General features: G+C 36.8%; 2 protein-coding genes across 3 annotated transcripts in view; both read right to left on the bottom strand.

Moving 5' to 3' along the window:
• Positions 1-9,640, bottom strand: part of LOC107744151 (inositol polyphosphate 5-phosphatase K-like) — a 17,013-nt gene extending 7,373 nt beyond the window's left edge. The window contains exons 1-5 of the mRNA XM_016557659.1: positions 9,502-9,640; positions 5,722-6,372; positions 3,914-4,021; positions 3,596-3,704; positions 1,310-1,426 (exon numbers count right to left, since the gene is read on the bottom strand). Coding sequence (XP_016413145.1) covers positions 1,310-1,426; positions 3,596-3,704; positions 3,914-4,021; positions 5,722-6,368 — 981 coding nt within the window. The 5' untranslated portion in view covers positions 6,369-6,372; positions 9,502-9,640. The remainder of the gene's footprint in view (positions 1-1,309; positions 1,427-3,595; positions 3,705-3,913; positions 4,022-5,721; positions 6,373-9,501) is intronic.
• Positions 9,641-10,786: 1,146 nt separating this feature from the next.
• On the bottom strand, positions 10,787-17,748 carry LOC107744109 (smoothelin-like protein 1). Of its 2 annotated transcripts, XM_016557605.1 has the most exons (8): positions 17,526-17,748; positions 15,194-15,322; positions 15,016-15,091; positions 13,418-13,552; positions 13,250-13,313; positions 13,046-13,169; positions 12,420-12,571; positions 10,787-11,896 (listed from the first exon to the last, which is right to left on the bottom strand). In XM_016557605.1, the coding sequence occupies exons 2-8, from the start codon at positions 15,308-15,310 to the stop codon at positions 11,746-11,748; spliced, it is 819 nt and encodes a 272-aa protein (XP_016413091.1). In that variant the 5' UTR covers positions 15,311-15,322; positions 17,526-17,748; the 3' UTR covers positions 10,787-11,745. The 2 variants fall into 2 exon arrangements, with proteins under 2 accessions (XP_016413091.1, XP_016413092.1); XM_016557606.1 differs by lacking the exon at positions 17,526-17,748 and having other exon boundaries at positions 15,016-15,087; positions 15,194-15,233.
• Between the last annotated feature and the right edge of the window lie 1,268 nt (positions 17,749-19,016).

The raw sequence follows: 19,016 nt of genomic DNA, 5'->3' as shown, positions 1-19,016 counted from the left end.
ATATATATATATATATATATATATATATATATATATACACAAAAAAAAGACAAAAACACAACAAAATTACTAAGACTTAAACTAAAATGAAAACTGAAAAAAGCTAATTCAAAATATTAATTAATATTATTAGCTATTACACTGCCGACTGAGTGATGCGGGACATGTTGTACGTTCAATCTTACATTTAAAATGATGTAAAAACTTTATTTTTTAACACCCAATACTTCAGATTTATAAGGTATTATTGTTGTCTTTTTTCTATAGCAGCTTGATAAAAGATATGTCACGCAGTTTAAACAAGGGAGGAAAAATTATAGATATGCTTTGTTGTAACTTTAAAAAAAAATACTGACAAAAATAAAAACAAAAGAATACTGATGATGCTCAAACATATTTTCTGGAGCCTTTTAGACATGTAGGCCTACATTTTAATAAATGAAAATTAAACTAATTTCACTCAAGAACGATTCTGTGTTACTTGTTGAATAAATGATTAAATGACTCGTGCATAAAACTTGCTTGTTGCCACCTACTGGGTAACAATTTAACCTGCAAAAAGAGTTACTGAATGAATCGCTAAACGAATATTTTCGGTAAACATATTCAAGTCACCAGAATGAATCTGCCTGCATGTCCTTTTTGGAGCTTGACCGACATTGCCACTCTGAACTATTGTTGGAACAACATGAGTAAATGACCGAATAATGACCAAATTTTCATTTGTGAGTGAACTATCCATTTAAACACTGTGCTGAGAAGGACAGGTGTGCTGTGCAGTCAAGGGTGAAATGGGCTGTGCAGAGACCTGCAGTTTATTAGCAGCGCTGGTGCCGCAGTTCCCACGGGTTGTGCTCTGTCTTTCTGGGTAACTAACGCACTGGGGAGAACTGAGAGCTGCTATGTGTGTGTGTTCAGTCTGCATTAGATCAGACAGAGATGAACCTGATGTGTGTGTTTGTGCACTGGAAGACAGATCAGAAACAGAGCTGCTGCATGTCCTACTGTGACCTACTCAAAGGAGACTGCAGAATGAGCCTGGAGCCATGCTGACAACAACACACACAGGGTCACACACACACACACACACACACATACACAAAAACATGCTCGCAGTCTCATTTCCACGCTCTCCCCTTGACTCCGCTTTTCCTGTAATCATCAAAGACATCACACGGTGGGAGTCGTGACATTATGCAGATATTTGATGTTCGACATTAAAGTACTAATGCAGCACAACAATCACTGATCACATAAGCGTTTAGAAAGTAGACACTCTTTCCCAGAGGTCTTCGCTCGTTTGACTCACCCAGTAGCCTCCCAACCCAGTGCGTGTGCTTTGGGTTTGTACTCCTCTGAGGAAGGGAAGGTGGCAGAATTTGGAAAACACCAGTAAGAAAACCCCCTGCATCCTCTGAGATGCCACCTAGACAGAAATGAACACATTTCAAGTTGAACTCCTCATTAGTTCAGTTTAGTAAAGCATACATCATTATTCAGATTTAAACAAACCAAGTCCAAAAGTATACTTCAGTTTTTACGCATACGGTAGGGTCTGCATACAGTGCATGTGATGTAAATTTTGTCATCAGCATATTACGAGTGTACTCTAGTTTGTCCACAAAGTGGCAACACTGCCACCGCCTGTTTTTAACAGAAAATATTTTAGTGTTTTTAGTCAGAAAAGAAACTGATACAGAACAACAAACAACTCCCGGAGATGCAACAACAGATGCTCAGGTTGACTCGCGTAGGTAAGGCTGTTAAAGAATAGTTCACCCAAAAATTTAAATTGACTCACCCTCAGGCCATCTAAGATGTAGATAAATGAGTTTGTTTCTTCATCTGAACAGATTTGAAAATATTTAGCATTCCATCATTTGCTCACCAATGGATCCTCTGCAGTGAATGGGTGCCGCCAGAATGAGAATCCAAACAGCTGATAAAACATACACAATAATCCACAAGTAATCCACACCACTCCAGTCGTTAAGTGAAAAGCTGTGTGCTTCTAAGAAATAAAACCATCCTTAAGGTGTTTTAACTTTAAACAGTCACTTCTGGCCAAAATTCCAGTTCATAATTCATAATAAGTGAAAAAGTCTGTCCCCTGTTGTCCTCTTTTTTTTTTATTTGCTTATAAATATTGCTTGATCTGCGCATATTTCTCTGCTGATTCAGGTGAGATGGCTTTTTCACTGGAGAAAGCAATAATATAGATAATGGACTCATATTTTGGCCGAAAGCAATGGTTTGAAGTTAAAATCATCTTAATAATGGATTTGCTGTTAATTGATAGAATGTTGTAGATCACTGTGATGTTTTTATCAGCTGTTTGGACTCTCATCCTGACGGCACCCATTCACTGCAGAGGATCCATTGGTGAGCAAGTGATGGAATGCTAAATTTCTCCATATCTTAGATGGCCTGAGGCATGAGTAAATTTTCATTTTTGGGTGAATATTATTCTGAGATACACACAACTCCAGTTTAAACAAGTACAAGTGCCCTAGGGATGGTAATATTCCCCAATTCGGTGCATCGGCATAAAAGTTAACGATGCGATGCATTGATTTATAAAAGTGTGCATGGGATACATTGATGCATCATTTCTAACATATTTGCATTGGTAAAAATCTATTTATTTTATACATAATTATTAGTAGATGCGCTATACTTTTATTATTTAGAAAGGGACCAATAATTTGTGACCAATATTTTATATGTAGATTGATTTATCCTCTCTAAACTGTTTGTCAAGCGTGTTCTCTCATCACCACTGCTGCTAAGTGAACATGACGTATCAAAATACTACAGAGACGTTAGAAATCAGTAGGCACTGAAGTTAATTTATGATTTGCTGTCTGTCTGAACCAAAAAAAATAAAAGTGAACTATCTGTACCATATTGAATTACATAGCATAATTTTTTTCATCGCATCATATTGCATTGAATCGCACAGTGTTGAATCGAATAGAAATTGGATCGCACTGCATCGTAAATGGGGTGAATCGCATCGGTAGCTGCTTCATATGTATATTTAATGCATCATATCATTGGCTATATGCATCGAGATGTGTATTGCATCGGCCTCAGTTATGGAGACGCAAACCCCTAATGTGTGCTAGAAAGTATCATCCGGTGTCGGCGCTATTTCTCTCCAGAAGTTCTAAGCTATTTTTTTTTGTTAATTAGAGTTGCATGTATCTCTTAACTGCTTGACACAAGGGCTTGTCAGCGGGGGTGTTTATTTGTGTTGCATCTCCAATAGCTTGTCATGGTTCAGTCTCATCTGTTTCTTTGCTGGTCAGAAACCTCCTAGCAACACCCTCACAACCATACAAAGCACCCCAGCAACTGCACAGCAGCAAGCTAAGAACCTATCAGAACATTTTAATGACCACATAGCAATATGATTGATTTCTTCTGTGCAATGCAGATTTTTTTTTTAAAATTATTTTTGTAACCAAACAGTTTTGGTGACCGTTAATATCTTCTTGTGTGTTTAGAACATCATGAGGGGGTGTAAATGATGAGCATTTTTCTTTGGTCAACTTTCCCTTTAAGCCTGATATGCGTTTGATTTCATACTGACCAACACGTATCCAAAACGACTGAGTGTGTCCATGCAGAGCTCACTCCATTGGTCTATGAAGAGAGCATCTTTGAGCCGCTTGTTAATCATAGAGTTTACTTCCTGCAGTCTAAAAAGAGATAAAAGAACAGAAGCAGGAAAAAAAAGAAAGATAGAGACGACAAATAATACCAATAAAACAAGGACAAACAGGAGACGGCAAAAAGGACATGGAAATGAGAAAACGCAGACAGAGCACACAGAGAATGTAGTGGAAGATTAATTAATTCAGCAACAATAATGGAAGGTATAAAACTGAACAATGCTACACATTCTTACCCGACAACCACCATGTCAGTGCTCCCATTTTCAACACCAGGTCCAAACAAGGAAGTGATGTCATCAGGTGGTATACCAGAGCCTACATTCCATGTGACAATATGCACTCTAAAAGGAATAAAGCATAATGTGCATTTCATGTAAATGTTTTAAATAGATTGCATGAAACATTTGTTATATATTCCCTACATAGGCAGCTATTATGATTGGCATTTCTCTCACAGTTACTCTTATTTATGGTGGATATATGTGGTGCTACACTAGGTTTTGGATCAGGGCTGTAGTTTTAAATCCATGGTCATATTCTCCTTTGCATTACGTCATGGTAATAGGAGTCATCAAAATTGCTCAAATCAAAAAGCCTGGGATAAATGTCACCTGCTGTATTTAATAGCTTCCAAAACATGCTGAAGCTTTTAACTAATTAGAGCACATGCACGATGAGTAAACCGCATTACACATTATAAGGGTTCTGTCTATGTTGTCAAAGATGACAGGCTAAAGGATCCAGGAGCACATTCGTGTGTCTAGGAATGCTGCCAGCTCAACGCTCCCGTCTCCATTCTGTCACCAGGCTCAGAGAGATATTATGCTTATTTAAGGGATGAGAAAATCTCAGCTCGGCTGGTATGCATGCTTTAGGTTTATTATGCCTGCATACCACTAGCTGATTTCTCAGCTTGTGCTAACTTAACTCCATGATGAGTTAATAACCCCAGAAACCCTCAGACCACATCTGGCAGGTTTAAAATCTGAGGCTTTCATGGCTATGGCAGTGACCAATAAGCTTCTCCAAGTGCTGAAGACCTGATTGTCCTGTTCCGAATCAGAGTTTTTAGTCAGCAAATGCAAAATCACATATAAGATTTGAGATGTTGAGTCAGCTAATGGGATGCTGCCTTAAACCGACAGATTCTCTCCCCTCAGGCCAGTGGTTATAAGCAAACCCAGCAGAAACCCAATGACTGAGTGACTGCAGTCAAATCATATTATATCATTGGGACTGAGAAATTTTAAAACAACACCACACTTGCTAGAGTGAATGAATGAATGAGAAATAATTTTTAATAAATCAGTTGAATGAATAATTCATTGACTCACTCATTTTGTTGGTGAATGATCAGTGTTTTAGAGCGATTTGGTTGTGTGAATAATTCAATGACTCACTCATTTTGTTGGTGAATGATCAGTGTTTTAGAGCGATTTGGTTGTGTGAATAATTCAATGACTCACTCATTTTGTTGGTGAATGATCAGTGTTTTAAAGCAAATTGGTTGCGTGTATAATTCAATAATTTGCTCAAAGGCAGCCACTTCTTTCGTTAATGAATGAGTTAGCATTTTAGCTGATTTCTGGAATTACAATGGCCATGGCATACACTTGTCCATTAAGTTCAGAAGATCCCATATGTAATTTTAGGTTTCAAAAGGGTGTTCACAAGTGCCCCTTTGAGGCCACCATGCGGCCTTGATGTCACCAAAAGGTCTTAGGGTTCCATCTGGGACAGGGCTAAAGACAATAACTTGTTTTGTTCTTGAATGAAAAATCAGTGTTTTGTATGAATCAATGGAATGAATGACTCAATGACTCAGTCATGAAGACAGTCATTGTCGCCACCTACTGGCATAACAATGCAACCTACAGAAAGATCAACTAAATAAAATTCTCACCAACGCACAAACAAACAGTGAAAAATCTCAGTGCTGTTGCACCTTGACATTAGCATTTTTGGATAAATTCTCAACCAGATTCAAGGTACCCAACCTAACTGTTGTACAGTTATTGACAAGGCATATAACAAGTCTCACCTGAAATCCCCCTCTTTGCTGATGGTCTTGTTCAACTTCTTCTCAGTAGCGTCTCCTGTGTTTGGCACATGTGCTTCAGGACTTGGAATCGGTTGAGGAACGGGGCTAGACGGGGGGCTGGGGTTTGGGTTGAGGATTGGTCTGGCGATTAGGTTATTGTGTGTGTTAGCATGGACAGGCTGTGATGGAGGGCTTGGAAGTGTTGGGGGGTTGAAACCAAGTTGAGAAGTGGGGCTCAGTGTGTTTTGAGGGCTGCAATAAGACAATGGTGACTCGGTTGGGGAGTGCGACAGGAAGTTGGGCATTCCCATAGCTTTAACCTGCAATGGAGGCTCAGTGGGTCTGGAGACTTTGATTGATGTCTTGGTGCCCAGTGCCGTAGGCCTGGGTCGACTGATGCTGATGCATTTTGTGGATTGTGCAGTGGAGTCTGGTCTGGTTCTCTCCTGAACGGCTGGGTTTGTCTGCAGTGCCGGGGTCTGTCCCAACACTGGTGGGTTTCCATTCATGACCGTCTGGCAGTGTGAGGATGCAGGCATTTTGCAAGGGTTTCCAAGCAGGGCTGGGACTGGTGGTTTGTGGAGTCCTAGAACTCCAGTATGTTCTTCGGGCATTGGGCAGCTCTGAACGGGCTGCATTGGATCCATTTACCTGTGAAGACAATACAGACAGCCATGGAGGTGTTCAAGGAATGTTCCAGGTTTAATGCAAGTTTTTTGCTGGTAGTCAACATTAAATTGGTCAAAGACAAACAGTGTCCACAATAAAGAAAAAAAACCATATATATTTTTAATTCATTTTAAAAAACGTGCCAAGTTTTGAAGAAGTTTTATCTTTTTCAAGAAAATTTTAAATGCAATGACTGTAAAATGTAATGTGGTATAACCATCAAGTAAAAAGTATTAACATATTTTCTTTACATCTTGAATAAATGTCATTAAGTATTATTAAAAAAATTAAATAAAAAGGTTTATTTTAAATATATCACAGTAAAAGTTTTCTTTCATAAATACCATGATTTACTAATTTATAATTATTCTTATGTTTTTGAGTCGCTCAATGAAATTCTGAACTAACATGCTTTGTAAAAATGTAAATTATCTGACATTTTATAAGACTTATTGACCTTCACACAGACATGAGGTTCTCCAGGGGCCCTCTCTATGATATTATTTCCTGTTTTATGTGGGTACTTTGGTTTTTCAAATATTAGTACGTAGTGAAGCTTTATTTTTTCCCCTTAAGAAATAATAATAAAGTTATATATCAAACAACATTCATTTAACAAATTTCATTCTTTTAAAGAGACTTCTTAAAAATCATTATCAGGAGTTGTATCATCTTAATTTTATGCATTTTTAATGCATTGTTGATTAAATTAGTACATAAAAAAGAGCATCATATTGTTGACCTAAACCGTAAATGCTGTTCATTGAGCTTAACTTATATTGAACCCAGAACATTCCTTTGATAAATGGTGGCAAAAGCATGAAGGACAAAATGGAAAGGGTGACTAAACCAGAAAATAGATGCTGTGAATGCAGAGTAAGATGAGAGAGCTGGGTTTGTGTGTCCTTCACACTCCTCTGCCTTCTCCCACGGTCAAAGACAGAGACGGCTGAGTGTGTGAAGAGCTTTGGACAGTAGCCAGGGCTGAATGTCCCCGCTATGTACCTGTCCCCTCTTGCTTTCTTCCTTTCCTGAGACGTCACTGCTGACATCAGTGAACTACAATCAGCTAAGATCAATCCTTTTCTTCAAATGACAACTATATACCCTCCCCTCTGTCCTGATCTACTTTCCTGTTGCTTGGCAACAACTTTCAGTCCCAACACCTCCCTTCCAAACATTCTTTCCTTTTAACATTCCGGAATATTTCCTTTAATAAGCAGGACTCTGATCGATAGGGCAATCTTTAAAGAAAGTGCTAGGGATAATGGCCATCACATAGCATTAGCAATGATGCCTCTTTCACCATCCGTTGCAGAATAATAGCTCAGAGCTTTTACAAATTGGTGTCTTGGGACAGATCTTTGGTGAGATGACAGAATGCTTTCTCAAGTACATGAGTTATATCTTAGAAAATGCTATAAACATTCCTAACAGAGTTTAGCAAACATGGCCAGTCTAAACATGCATATAGCCTATACACATGCTACATGGAAGATGCAACAATTCAGATCAAAATCACAAACTGACAAAACTGAGGAACTGTTTTGTTTATGGCTGATATATATTTTATGCAAATCATAATTCTAATGTTTTTAACACGATGTGCAACACCGATGTCACATATGAATGTATATGAAAATATAATCAATGTTTGATATTTATTTTCATGGCAATTATTTGAATGCACATTAATGTACATTACAGTAATTAAGTGTTATATATAAAAAGTAATGTTTAGTAAAGTTAATCAATGAAAAGATAAAATGGAAAACATTTTTCCCATGCAGTTCAATGCAGTGAGGTATAAGAGCTCATCTGCTCACACAGTATTTAGTGCACTGTAGTAGGGTGGCATAATGAAAACAGGTCATCATTAAAAATGTATCAAATTTAAAAATGTATAATGATGACAAATTATAACAATGAACGGAGCCAAGTGAAAAAATATATTCACAAAATGTAACTATTTATTTGTTGATGGTATTTATGTTACCTTTTACACTTCTGCTGTTTAATGAAGTACTTTGTGCTTCATTGTTTTATGTAACATGTTATTGGGGCATGTTGTCACAAAAGGTCATTAAAAAGACTAATGCCTACAAAAAAAAATTACACCTGCCATATTTCACATGAGTTAAACAAGGTCACAGGTTCTGGAGGGGTTAATCTATAAATATCTTTCTATTTATATATAATTTTAACTAATTGTGCTTATATTTTCATTCTCACAATCGTGATATTTCAACTTTTCCCCCAATTGTTTGAGTTTTACATCCTATTAATCACTAGTAATAGAAAGAAAACAACATTTCTGCAGTATATGCAAAATTAGTTTCTCAAGACATTAAAAATGTTTGTCTGATGGTAGAGACGATTTAGTTTGAAACCATCCTTACTTTCCATTCAGTCATTTTAGTGAATGCTGGATTTGTCATTATTAATACTAATAAATATTGGACATAGCCTATTATTTTTGAATCAGATGATTTTGACTGATACGGAATGATTACACATATATTGTGAGAAAACTGAATAAGCAGGAGATTTCACTCAAAGAAGTCAATGATTCTGAACACATTAATACAAAATATTATTAGGCTACATATACTCATAATTGATAAACTTTCCAATCCATTTGGTTTTGTCTCACGAATCAGCGAGTAGGCTAGTCGTGTCGCAAGAAAAATAATATGTGAATATCTCACAGAGCCCGCTGGACACCAAATAAAATCTCGAGTAGCCTATATAATAATCGTCATTTCCACCAGCAGCCACGCGCCTATCATGAACAAGGTCATCTGTCCTCGCTGGTCAATTAAGAGTTCGCAGATAATTCACCGTTTCACAAGCTGATGGAATGGACATCTACGTTATGGAAATGGCGATAAATGAACGCGAGTCTCTTTGACAGACAAGCTAGGTCTGTTTTAAAGTTGTTTGTCTGACGACACTTGTTTATACGCTGCAGTGTCTCGAGGTGAAGGATGTCTCGCGCTTCAAACAGATGAGCGTCACGGTAAGAGACTATCTCCAGTCATATTTGACTGAGTCGTCGACCCACGTTTCGTTTTAAAAGCACAATTAAGTTGTTATCGAAAGAATTCTTACCTGTCCTGTTTCTCTGCACCGGCGCAAGTGTGTGTGTGTGATGTGAGCGTCTCTACAGGACACACACTTCCACCGGTGTGATAATGAGTGATGGAGAATGGATACGTCAGTCCCAAGAGGACACGAGGAAAGGCAGCGAAGACTGTGAGTGAAACATCCTCAACAGACACTTGACTAGTAACGACTCTGTTTGACTAAAGATGACGCAAGGCGCCGGAAGATCAGCCGCATCAGCGTGAGCGGGATGCGTTACACGTGGAGCAGGACAGCATATATCCACAACTCACGAGAACTATTCTCACAATCCAATCAATAATGATGCTGATGCTGAAGGTCTAATCATTCCAGTTACATATCTGTAGGCCTACTATCATCATCTAGACCTATTGGATACATTTATTAAAAATGGAAATCATATTAGGCTAGTTTACTTTTAACAACCCTATTATTTGGGCATAGAAATGGATTTTAAGTAATTTCATGATTTTTTTTTTCATGATTCATTTTTGTCATGCGACTGGGTAATTTTTTAAAACTGAAAATATATTAGGAAATACTGCAGGTGTTTCTTAAATTTTTTTTCTCCGTTTTTTGACATGTTTCGAACAGAGCATTATCCTGGAAATATTGTATTAATTGGCAGTCAGTTTATAGTTTTATTTTACTGACTCCTCAATATAATTTATACAACATGGGAATTATATTAGGCTATAGTTTTTTTCATTTTTTACCATGTCAATAATTAAACATAGAAATGGATTTATTAAGAAATATTGCAGGTATTTCTTAATTTTTTATCATTTATTAAATCATATTAGGCTAGTTAGTTTTCCTTTATCAAAACAGTACTATTATTTGAACTTAGAAATTGATTTAAAGTCAATTCATGACTTTTATTTGAATTGCTATTGCCATTTATGTCGTGTCGGCAGTTGCTGCACTTATTTCTAACTTGAAAAACGGACAGTTTATTAAGAAATATTGCAGATATTTTTTTTGAACAGAACATATTCCAGTAATATTCCTTTAACAAAATCCAATTACATAATCCTTCAGGAAGTGACGTCATTTAATTAGGAAAATAACAGCACCACCATCAGTGAAGTATTAGCAGTTGATTTGATTAATTTTGTGATATTATTTGGTTTGTCACTAAAGTCCAGTAATAAATTATGTGTGTGTGTGTGTTTCAGTAAATAGAAAAAATGCTCAGAGAAGATTATCACATTTAATAATACTTGGCAAACACTTGGTGAGGCATTGTGGGAGGAAAATAACACCCATAATTTAATCAAACCAGATACAGATTTACAGAAATTGTACTTGTATGACTTAAAGCACTAGATAATAATACTTACATAATTTGTAATATATCATTTTTATCATATGTTATTAGCTACAATAGAAGTGTCAATATCTGTGTTTAAAATGCACATCTAAAGTGCACTTAAGTCATTAGCCATGCAGCAAATAAAGTGTCGAGAACATTTAAAAGCACTTGAAAATTACCATCGGTCTTCTGAAACGAGACTTACAGGCGTCTTACAGGCCTCAAGGGCCCGTCTATCCCTGAGTGAGAGGTTTGATTGGACCTAATCTCTCTTAGTGCAGTTCTAGGGTCATTTTTGTAGTACCAAGCAAACGCTTAGTATGATGGACTTCAGATCCTGAACAAAATGAGAGAAACCGAAAACTATTCAAGCTGTCATATTTCACCCTGTATACAAGCAAAAGCAGGTGACATTTCTATTCTGTAGGAGACGACTGAGGCATTTTCAAGGCTTTGTTTTTCTTTCTGAACTCTTATTTAATAGTGAAAGTGCCCTCGTCTATATTTTTAAACAAATGATAAATCTGGGTTAAGTATAATTCCGCATTAGATCTCATGCCCTTATAAGCCTGATGTCTCAGTGCTGGAGCGCATTCAAAACAGGGAGTAGCAGTACCATAAAAAGCCATCCGCATGTACGCACACACACTTTCACACAATCTCTAAGCATAGACTGAGATTAAGGCATGTGTAATCTCACAGGAATGCACTGTTTCAGAGCCCCAGCTGTACCCGAGCACAAAACACACAGGTTATAAACCTCATCCGCTGCATGCGTGTATGAAACAGAGAAGAGCATGAGTACATAATAGACTGATCTTTGGTAGAAGCTTCAGGTCACATGTGCGCTATGTTGTGTGCCTTTTGTAGTTCTTTGGTCATTTACAGTGAAAATGCTCAAAATGTGAAAGTTTCTATGGCATCTTCTTTTTAGTCTTGACGAGGCCTTTCTCTACTAGGCAGCGGTAAAACTCCTGGATATACGTGTACACACACTTCCAGTCCGGCTCTCGCATCCGCATCAAGTCATCAACGTCCAGCAGGCGAGGACAGTCAGCTAGTGTCCTACACGCATAAAGAAAATTAAGCCTATTTTTAGGACCATTATGGGGTTTTTTTAAGCACATTTCCTCTGCTTACAACACATTTCTCATTACAATAGTGTTAGAAAATAGTGATGTCTTTATTAAATTATTTATGCAGATTTAATTATAAAATGTGCCTGGATTTAAAAAAAAAGATTAATAATTTAAATTAAGTTCATTTGAAAAATTTATAAAACAATTAAAAAAGATTAAACACACTTATTTAAATACATTATAATTTAATTATAATTGAAAATCAATTATAAATAAAATTAATTACATTAAATATTAATATATTGAACAATTAAATATATTACTATTATAATATGAAATTAGAATAAAATATATAATTATTGTAATATTTCTTTTGTATTATAATATTATTTTATATGATAATTTAATTTAATTTTTTTATTTTATTTCTTTCTTTTTGGGGGGGAAGTATGTCCCAAACATTTCTTTATGACACAAAGGTGGATGCAGTAAATAGTGTGAAGTCTTACTCTGCAGTCTTGAATGCCTTCTCAAAGTTGGCCCTGCGATCATAAGGGTCGAGAGTGCAATATTCAAAGCTCTCTGAGAAGAACCTGTGCACCAGGGCACAAAACGCCAGACCGTCTGCCCAGCTAGAGGAGAAATTATGGATGTTCACGCCCTAAACATAGAAACAAGTATAAGAGGGAAAATCCCAACAAAGCTGTGAAGAATAAAAAAAATAAAATAAATAAAAAAGCCCATTTTTAGGACCATTAGGTTTTTTGCATTGCTTAAATGATAAAAAGACACCCACCACCACACACCTAATTTACATTATTATAATGAAAATAAAAAAAGTATTTATACATTATGCAAAGTATTTTATAAATTTATGCTGATTTACATTAAAATAAAATAAAATTAAAACAATACCGTTTTTGGTTGTAATAAAGGGAATCAAAATTGAGCATTTACAAAAATTAAATGTTAAAAAGGATGCATTACAGTTATGGGAAATGTGCTTATTTGTCATAATTTTTGGATTTTGTTATGAAATGTGACCTGGACATTTCCATTCACACAGGGAGACTAGCAGACATGTAGCAAAACAGAAACCGTTTGATTTGATCTTATTTTGTCTCTTCAGGCCCACCTCATATGGTTCAGTCTTGACCCGGCACCAGTCCAGCAGCATCTGTTTGACATCTTTGGTATTTGGGCCCCCGACCGCCGAGCTGCCCGGCACTTTAACCCTGGCCACATGGGACTGAGCCGGACTTTAGGAGGAAAACAGCACAATCAGTCAAAGGGATACACCCAACGCTGTCATCCTGTCAGGACTCTAGGAATGACTCACCTGCCCACAGTTTTTGGAGAGGAAGTAGAGGTTGGTGGAGAAAATGATTTTGCCTGAGCCGTCCCTGTACCGAAGTGAAGTAAGAAGGGAAAGGTTATCAAAGCCTTGCAGATAGAAGTGCAGTAAAAGTACATAGTGTTCAGAGCCTCATGAGTGATGGTCACTCACTGTGTGCATTGTACTGAGCGCCGCTCGGGCCATTAGCGGGTTTCTGGTCCTTATTCAGTCCAGCAGCTGTCTTTCCTCCACCACCCTGCTGACGCAGGTTCTCCATTCGGGCCGCCCGCTCTCTATCACGCCGCTCTGACAGAAACAGAGGAAAACAAAAACAAACTAAATAATAGTTTTCTGAATAGGAAAGTTAACAAATAACAGCAGAAGTTTGTTTTACTAAGTTTACTTCCTTTGGTTGTTTGTGTAATAGTAAGGAGTCTTAAAGGCAGAATCTCATGAAACCTGTCAAGAACATGTCTGGCTTATTTTCACACACTACTGTTCAAATGTTATAGAGGTCAGTATTTTATTATTTTTTTAAATGAATACTTTTATTCAGCAATGATTAAATTGATCAAAAGTGAAAAAAATGTCTTGTTTCTACAAAAATATGAAGCAGCTCAACTGTTTTCAACACTGATAATGATAAGAAATGTTTCTTGAGCAGTAACTTAGTATATTAGAATGATTTCTGAAGGATCATGTGACACTGAAGACTGGAGTAATGATGCTGAAAATCTAGCTTTGATCACAGGAATAAATTACATTAAAAAAAATTTTTTATATATATATATATATATTTAAATGTCACAATATTAGTGGTTTTTACTGTATTTTCATCACATAAATGCAGCATTGGTGAGCATAAGAGCATAAAAAAAAAAAAAATCTTACTGACCTCAATTTTTTTTAATATTATTTCACATGTAAAATTGTAAATTATATTTATTATTATTTAAATAAGAAATTATATTAAGACAATTATAACCTTTTTAATTGCATTATTTTATTTCTTTGATCTTTTGCTTTGTTGCATTATTTTTGTGCCAATTGAAGACACTACCTGTTCATTTTTTAAATGATACAAAAACTCTCATTCTTATTCTTACTGTAATGCAAAAATCCCCTAATTTATTATTTTCTATATGATTATAAATTATTGAAATTGTAAAGTATTTTTTAAATGATGGTAGTATTTGTTGTACTGTCTTTAACTTTAACTTGATTTCAAATTCATTGTATTAAAGTTTTAACAGTATGATAATACTAATAATGATGAATATGATAATGAGATAAAGATAATGAAACTTGATTGAGAATTAACTCTGGGAATAGTGAGAATTACAGATAAACCCAAAAATGAAATGTCCAGATTTATTACAGGAAGGGGGGGATTCTTTATGAAATTATTTTCATGCCAATTTATCAGATTTCCACCCAAAAGTAGCATTAATGTAATACAAAAAATCTTATTGACAGTGTTGAGCATTGCCCTGTCCAGATGCGTTTTCCCCACTTAATAAAATTAGCATAAATACTAAAGACAGCAAAGCATGAATTATGCTTACAATAATGTCACAATAAAATGTAATAGTTGTAAAAATATTCTTCATTTTCTTTTTGCTAAATATATTAACTATATTGACTTAAATGTAATCCAGATTCCTGACAAGTTTTGTGAGATTCACCTAAAATAATGTCAGGAAGCACATTAGACTCAGCAGACCATATGTACTGAATATGTGACATTAGGGACATGACCCGGTCCTCACCCCTCTTTCTCTTCAGCAGTTCTCTCATGGCAGCGCGGATCATTTTCCTCTCCTCAAAATCCACAGCCTTATCTAGCTAGTACATGCAATAAACAGAAGTGAAACACTTTCCTAAATATGGTTAAGAAGACATGATAACAAACCCACTGCGCCTGTAGTGCCATTAGTTGCCTCTTACCATATTATTGAGGATCTCTTCATCCTCTATAGCTGCCAGCTGTTCGGCTGTCAGGGGACCCGTCATATCAGGTTGCTCTTTGGTACCTGCCTCTAATGTTCCCTTCTCACCCTCCATCTTTAGTGACAGCTGGGACAGAAGGAGGAACAGGAGGTGTTGATGGAGCCAGGTTACGAGATGTGTGTATCTCCATGTGTATGGGAATGAGGGAGTACGTTACGGAAAATTGAGGGAAAATGATTCTATGCTTTGTGCGAGAGCTACTGGTACAGAGATATTTTGAGAAACCTCAAGATGCTTGTTTGTCGCTACAAATTGCTAGTCTAATTAACTGCAGCCAAATTATTGGTTTGAGCAGCTTCTGAACAAACAGATTACACTTAAAAAATATTTGTGTGGTTGTTTTTTCACATATTAAATGTCAAGCTGCTTCAGGCCACACATAATGATGATTGTTTGCATCTGTTCATGCGGAAAAGGACATCTGAAAGGCAACGTCCAAATATTCATCTCAACATATACAGAAACCATGCTGGTTGGCATTGACGTAAGCCAGTGCTTTAGGATGTGTTTCGCAGCTTCTGCCCATAGTTCTGTAAACAACTCAAAGGAAAAGACATCTGTGGAATAACATGCTTTATGAGTGGAGAATATTTCCCATAGTTCTTTGCAGCGAGTACAGTGGCCCCCAAAAATATTTAGACAATTAAAGGGATGAAAATTCTGTCATCATTCTCATGTCGTTCCAAACATGACTTTCTTTTTTCTTTGGAAAGAAGATCCCAAACAACATTGGACCCCTTTGATTTCCATTGAATGGGGGGAAGTTTCCTAATTTTTAAAGTTTGGAATGACATGAGGATGAGTAAATGGTAAATGAAGACATAATTTTTATTTTTATGCGAACTATTCATTTAATAATTTAAAAATGTATTAATACCACTGCAGACAGAAAATATCAATCCAGGCATTAACTTTTAATCAAAAAAGAGTGTTTTGTAGGTTTTAATATATATATTGTTGGTGATGTAAAAATATTAGATGGGAGGAAAACTTTGCTTTCAATGCTTTTGTGTTCACTTACAAAACTGCAAAATGTCCCTTGTGTTCCCTAAGAAATTGTTTGCTTATTTTTCCTCCTTCTTTCCTCCTCCTTTCCTCCCACTCCTCTTTTCATCATTAGTTTTGTGCTCTCTTACAAAAGTTTTGCATTTGTTCATGAAACTATGTTTGTTCTTAAAACTCACAATTATTGCATTCCCCCCAAAACTGCTGCATTCGCTCACAAAACTACAGAGCTCTATACATAACGTGAAAATAAATAAATAAATTGTGGCTTAAGAATTTATTCCCACAATTGATTAATTATTATTTTTCCTCCTTCTTTCCTCCTCCTTTCCTCCCACTCCTCTTTTCATCATTAGTTTTGTGCTCTCTTACAAAAGTTTTGCATTTGTTCATGAAACTATGTTTGTTCTTAAAACTCACAATTATTGCATTCCCCCCAAAACTGCTGCATTCGCTCACAAAATTACAGAGCTCTATACATGACGTGAAAATAAATAAATAAATTGTGGCTTAAGAATTTATTCCCACAATTGATTAATTGGTTCCCTTGTTGAATAATGGCTACGTTGTACTAATTTGTTCCCATGATTTTTTTAATCAGCTCCCTCATTTTAGTTAAATTGTGGTGACAGCGTAACTTGATTAAAGTGAGGGAACAACTTAACAACTTGGCCACTAAACGAGGGAATAGATTAATACGTTTTGGGAATGATGTTCCCCCAATAAACTCTGTGTTCACTCACAAAAGCATTGAAAAATAAGTCTTTCTCCCATATCATTTTTTCCCCCATCACCATATATATCCCTTAATGGGCTCCATAGTTGTCAAACATTAGTGGATCATGTTCATAGCTAATGCCTTAAACTACTCTGATATCTGTGTAGACCAAAAGTCAATGCACAAGTGGCTCAGAAAATTGAATTAAGTCCTGAGAAAAGCTCTGTCAGCATTTGAGTGCAGATGCCTCAAGCATCCAGATACACTTTAGTCCTGTTGTATGTTAGTATGTGTTGGGTTTAATGTGTGGGCTGAAGCTAGCAGAATAGATAATGTTGTTTCTGGATGCTATAATACAGTTTTACCCTAATAACACATAATGATGTCTGCGGAATTTATATAACCGCTCAAAAACAATTTGCTCTTACACTGGTCTAATGGCTGTTATGTAATCACACAATCACTACAATGAAAGATGGATGGAAATTCATTAGAAAAACAACAAAAAAGTTCTTGTAAAATAAGAAACAGAGAGATGAAGCTCACCGATCTCACTGCAGCTGTCCGAGAGGAAAGGTCTTGCGGTCTGATGTAGAAAGGTGAACTGTGGGATCACATACACTCAACTCAACTCAGCTCAGATGCTGGAGTGACTTGAGTTTTTCAGAGTCACCGTGAGAGCCCTCCCACCCGATCCTCATCACCCTCTTCTAAAGGGACCAGGGGAAAAAAGTGGAAAGAGCAGAACGGGACATTTAGTATTAGTGACGTATTTGGCACTGCTTGTCCTGATCTTTCCTTACCGTCAGTTTTTACTCAAAAGATAACACTGTGTCATTATTTTATCTAAACACTGTCACTTTAAAAAGTGGTATCGGAGTATTTATATGTTTGAAAACCAGAGGAAAGAAAACGTTGAGATAAACGGTGCTCCTCCAGCATGCTGTGTGTTGACAGTGATTGCATAAGCAGGTGGCCTGGCTCTATGCAGAACTAAACAGTGAATGAGTGGACAGACGGAGAACACTGCCTTATTAAGGCATAAGAATGATGTTGCCTAGCAGCACCTCCATGTTTACACAGATCAGACACATCCTTTTTTCCTATGCAGACATAAACGCACTCGTCGCAGCATTTATCTGCAAAAGCAGGGGCCAGAAATGTCATTGGCACATGTACATTTTCACGTTCACACCGTTAAAGTATGATGAAGGCGTTGTAATGAAAAAGGAGTGTTTGGCTCCACCTCGTGGTGGCTGATTGTGGTCATTAGCTGGCAGAGACCAGCTAGCATGACGCATGGAAACAGCGAGGGTGAAGGAAACCTTGACTTAGACCGGATGTTCAGCGGGTCAATGTGACTAATGTGGCAAGTGGTGCTGTTATAGTGACGGAGTCATGCAAAGGCATTTACAATGTAATGTTTCATAACTTTCAACACGGAGGAAATGCCAGTTTTGCTAAACTGTGCAAAACTGGCTGCTGTCATCTCAACGAAAATATAAGGTTCAATCAGGGGCGTAGATTACGCGGGGGACGTGTCCCCCCCACTTTTAATTCTGTCCCCCTCACTTCTGAAATGATGGCTACGCCCCTGGGTTCAATACAGGTTAAGCTCAGTCGACAGTCCGTGATAGCACACGTACATCACGGAGACATCTATTTGACGTCTGCATTTACATCTGCAAAATTTTGTCATTAGAGTGTTTGCTCATCTGCAATATGTCTATTGGACCTTTCCAGATGAAGCGATCTTTAACAGACATCTTTCAGACGTACGTGTGCTATCTGGGGTGTTTGTGGCAAAAGCAGGAATGTGGAGCTTATTATTGTCTTCTGTTTAAACTTATGTAAACGTGTGTATTTTAGGGTTTACAGAGACCCTAACCTAACCTTGTGACCAGAGGTGGACAGTAACGGACTACATTTACTTGAGTACTGTACTTAAGTACACTTTTTGAGTATCTGTACTTTACTTCATTGCATAACTATTGTATTATTTATAATTTTTTCTGGAAACTCATGACTTTAACTTCG

The sequence above is a fragment of the Sinocyclocheilus rhinocerous genome, unplaced genomic scaffold, assembly GCF_001515625.1.
Source record: "Sinocyclocheilus rhinocerous isolate Xijiao unplaced genomic scaffold, SAMN03320098_v1.1 scaffold287, whole genome shotgun sequence".
Lineage (NCBI taxonomy): Eukaryota > Metazoa > Chordata > Actinopteri > Cypriniformes > Cyprinidae > Sinocyclocheilus > Sinocyclocheilus rhinocerous.
The sequence above is the reverse complement of the archived record's forward strand: the minus strand, read 5'-3'. Positions and strand labels throughout refer to the sequence as shown.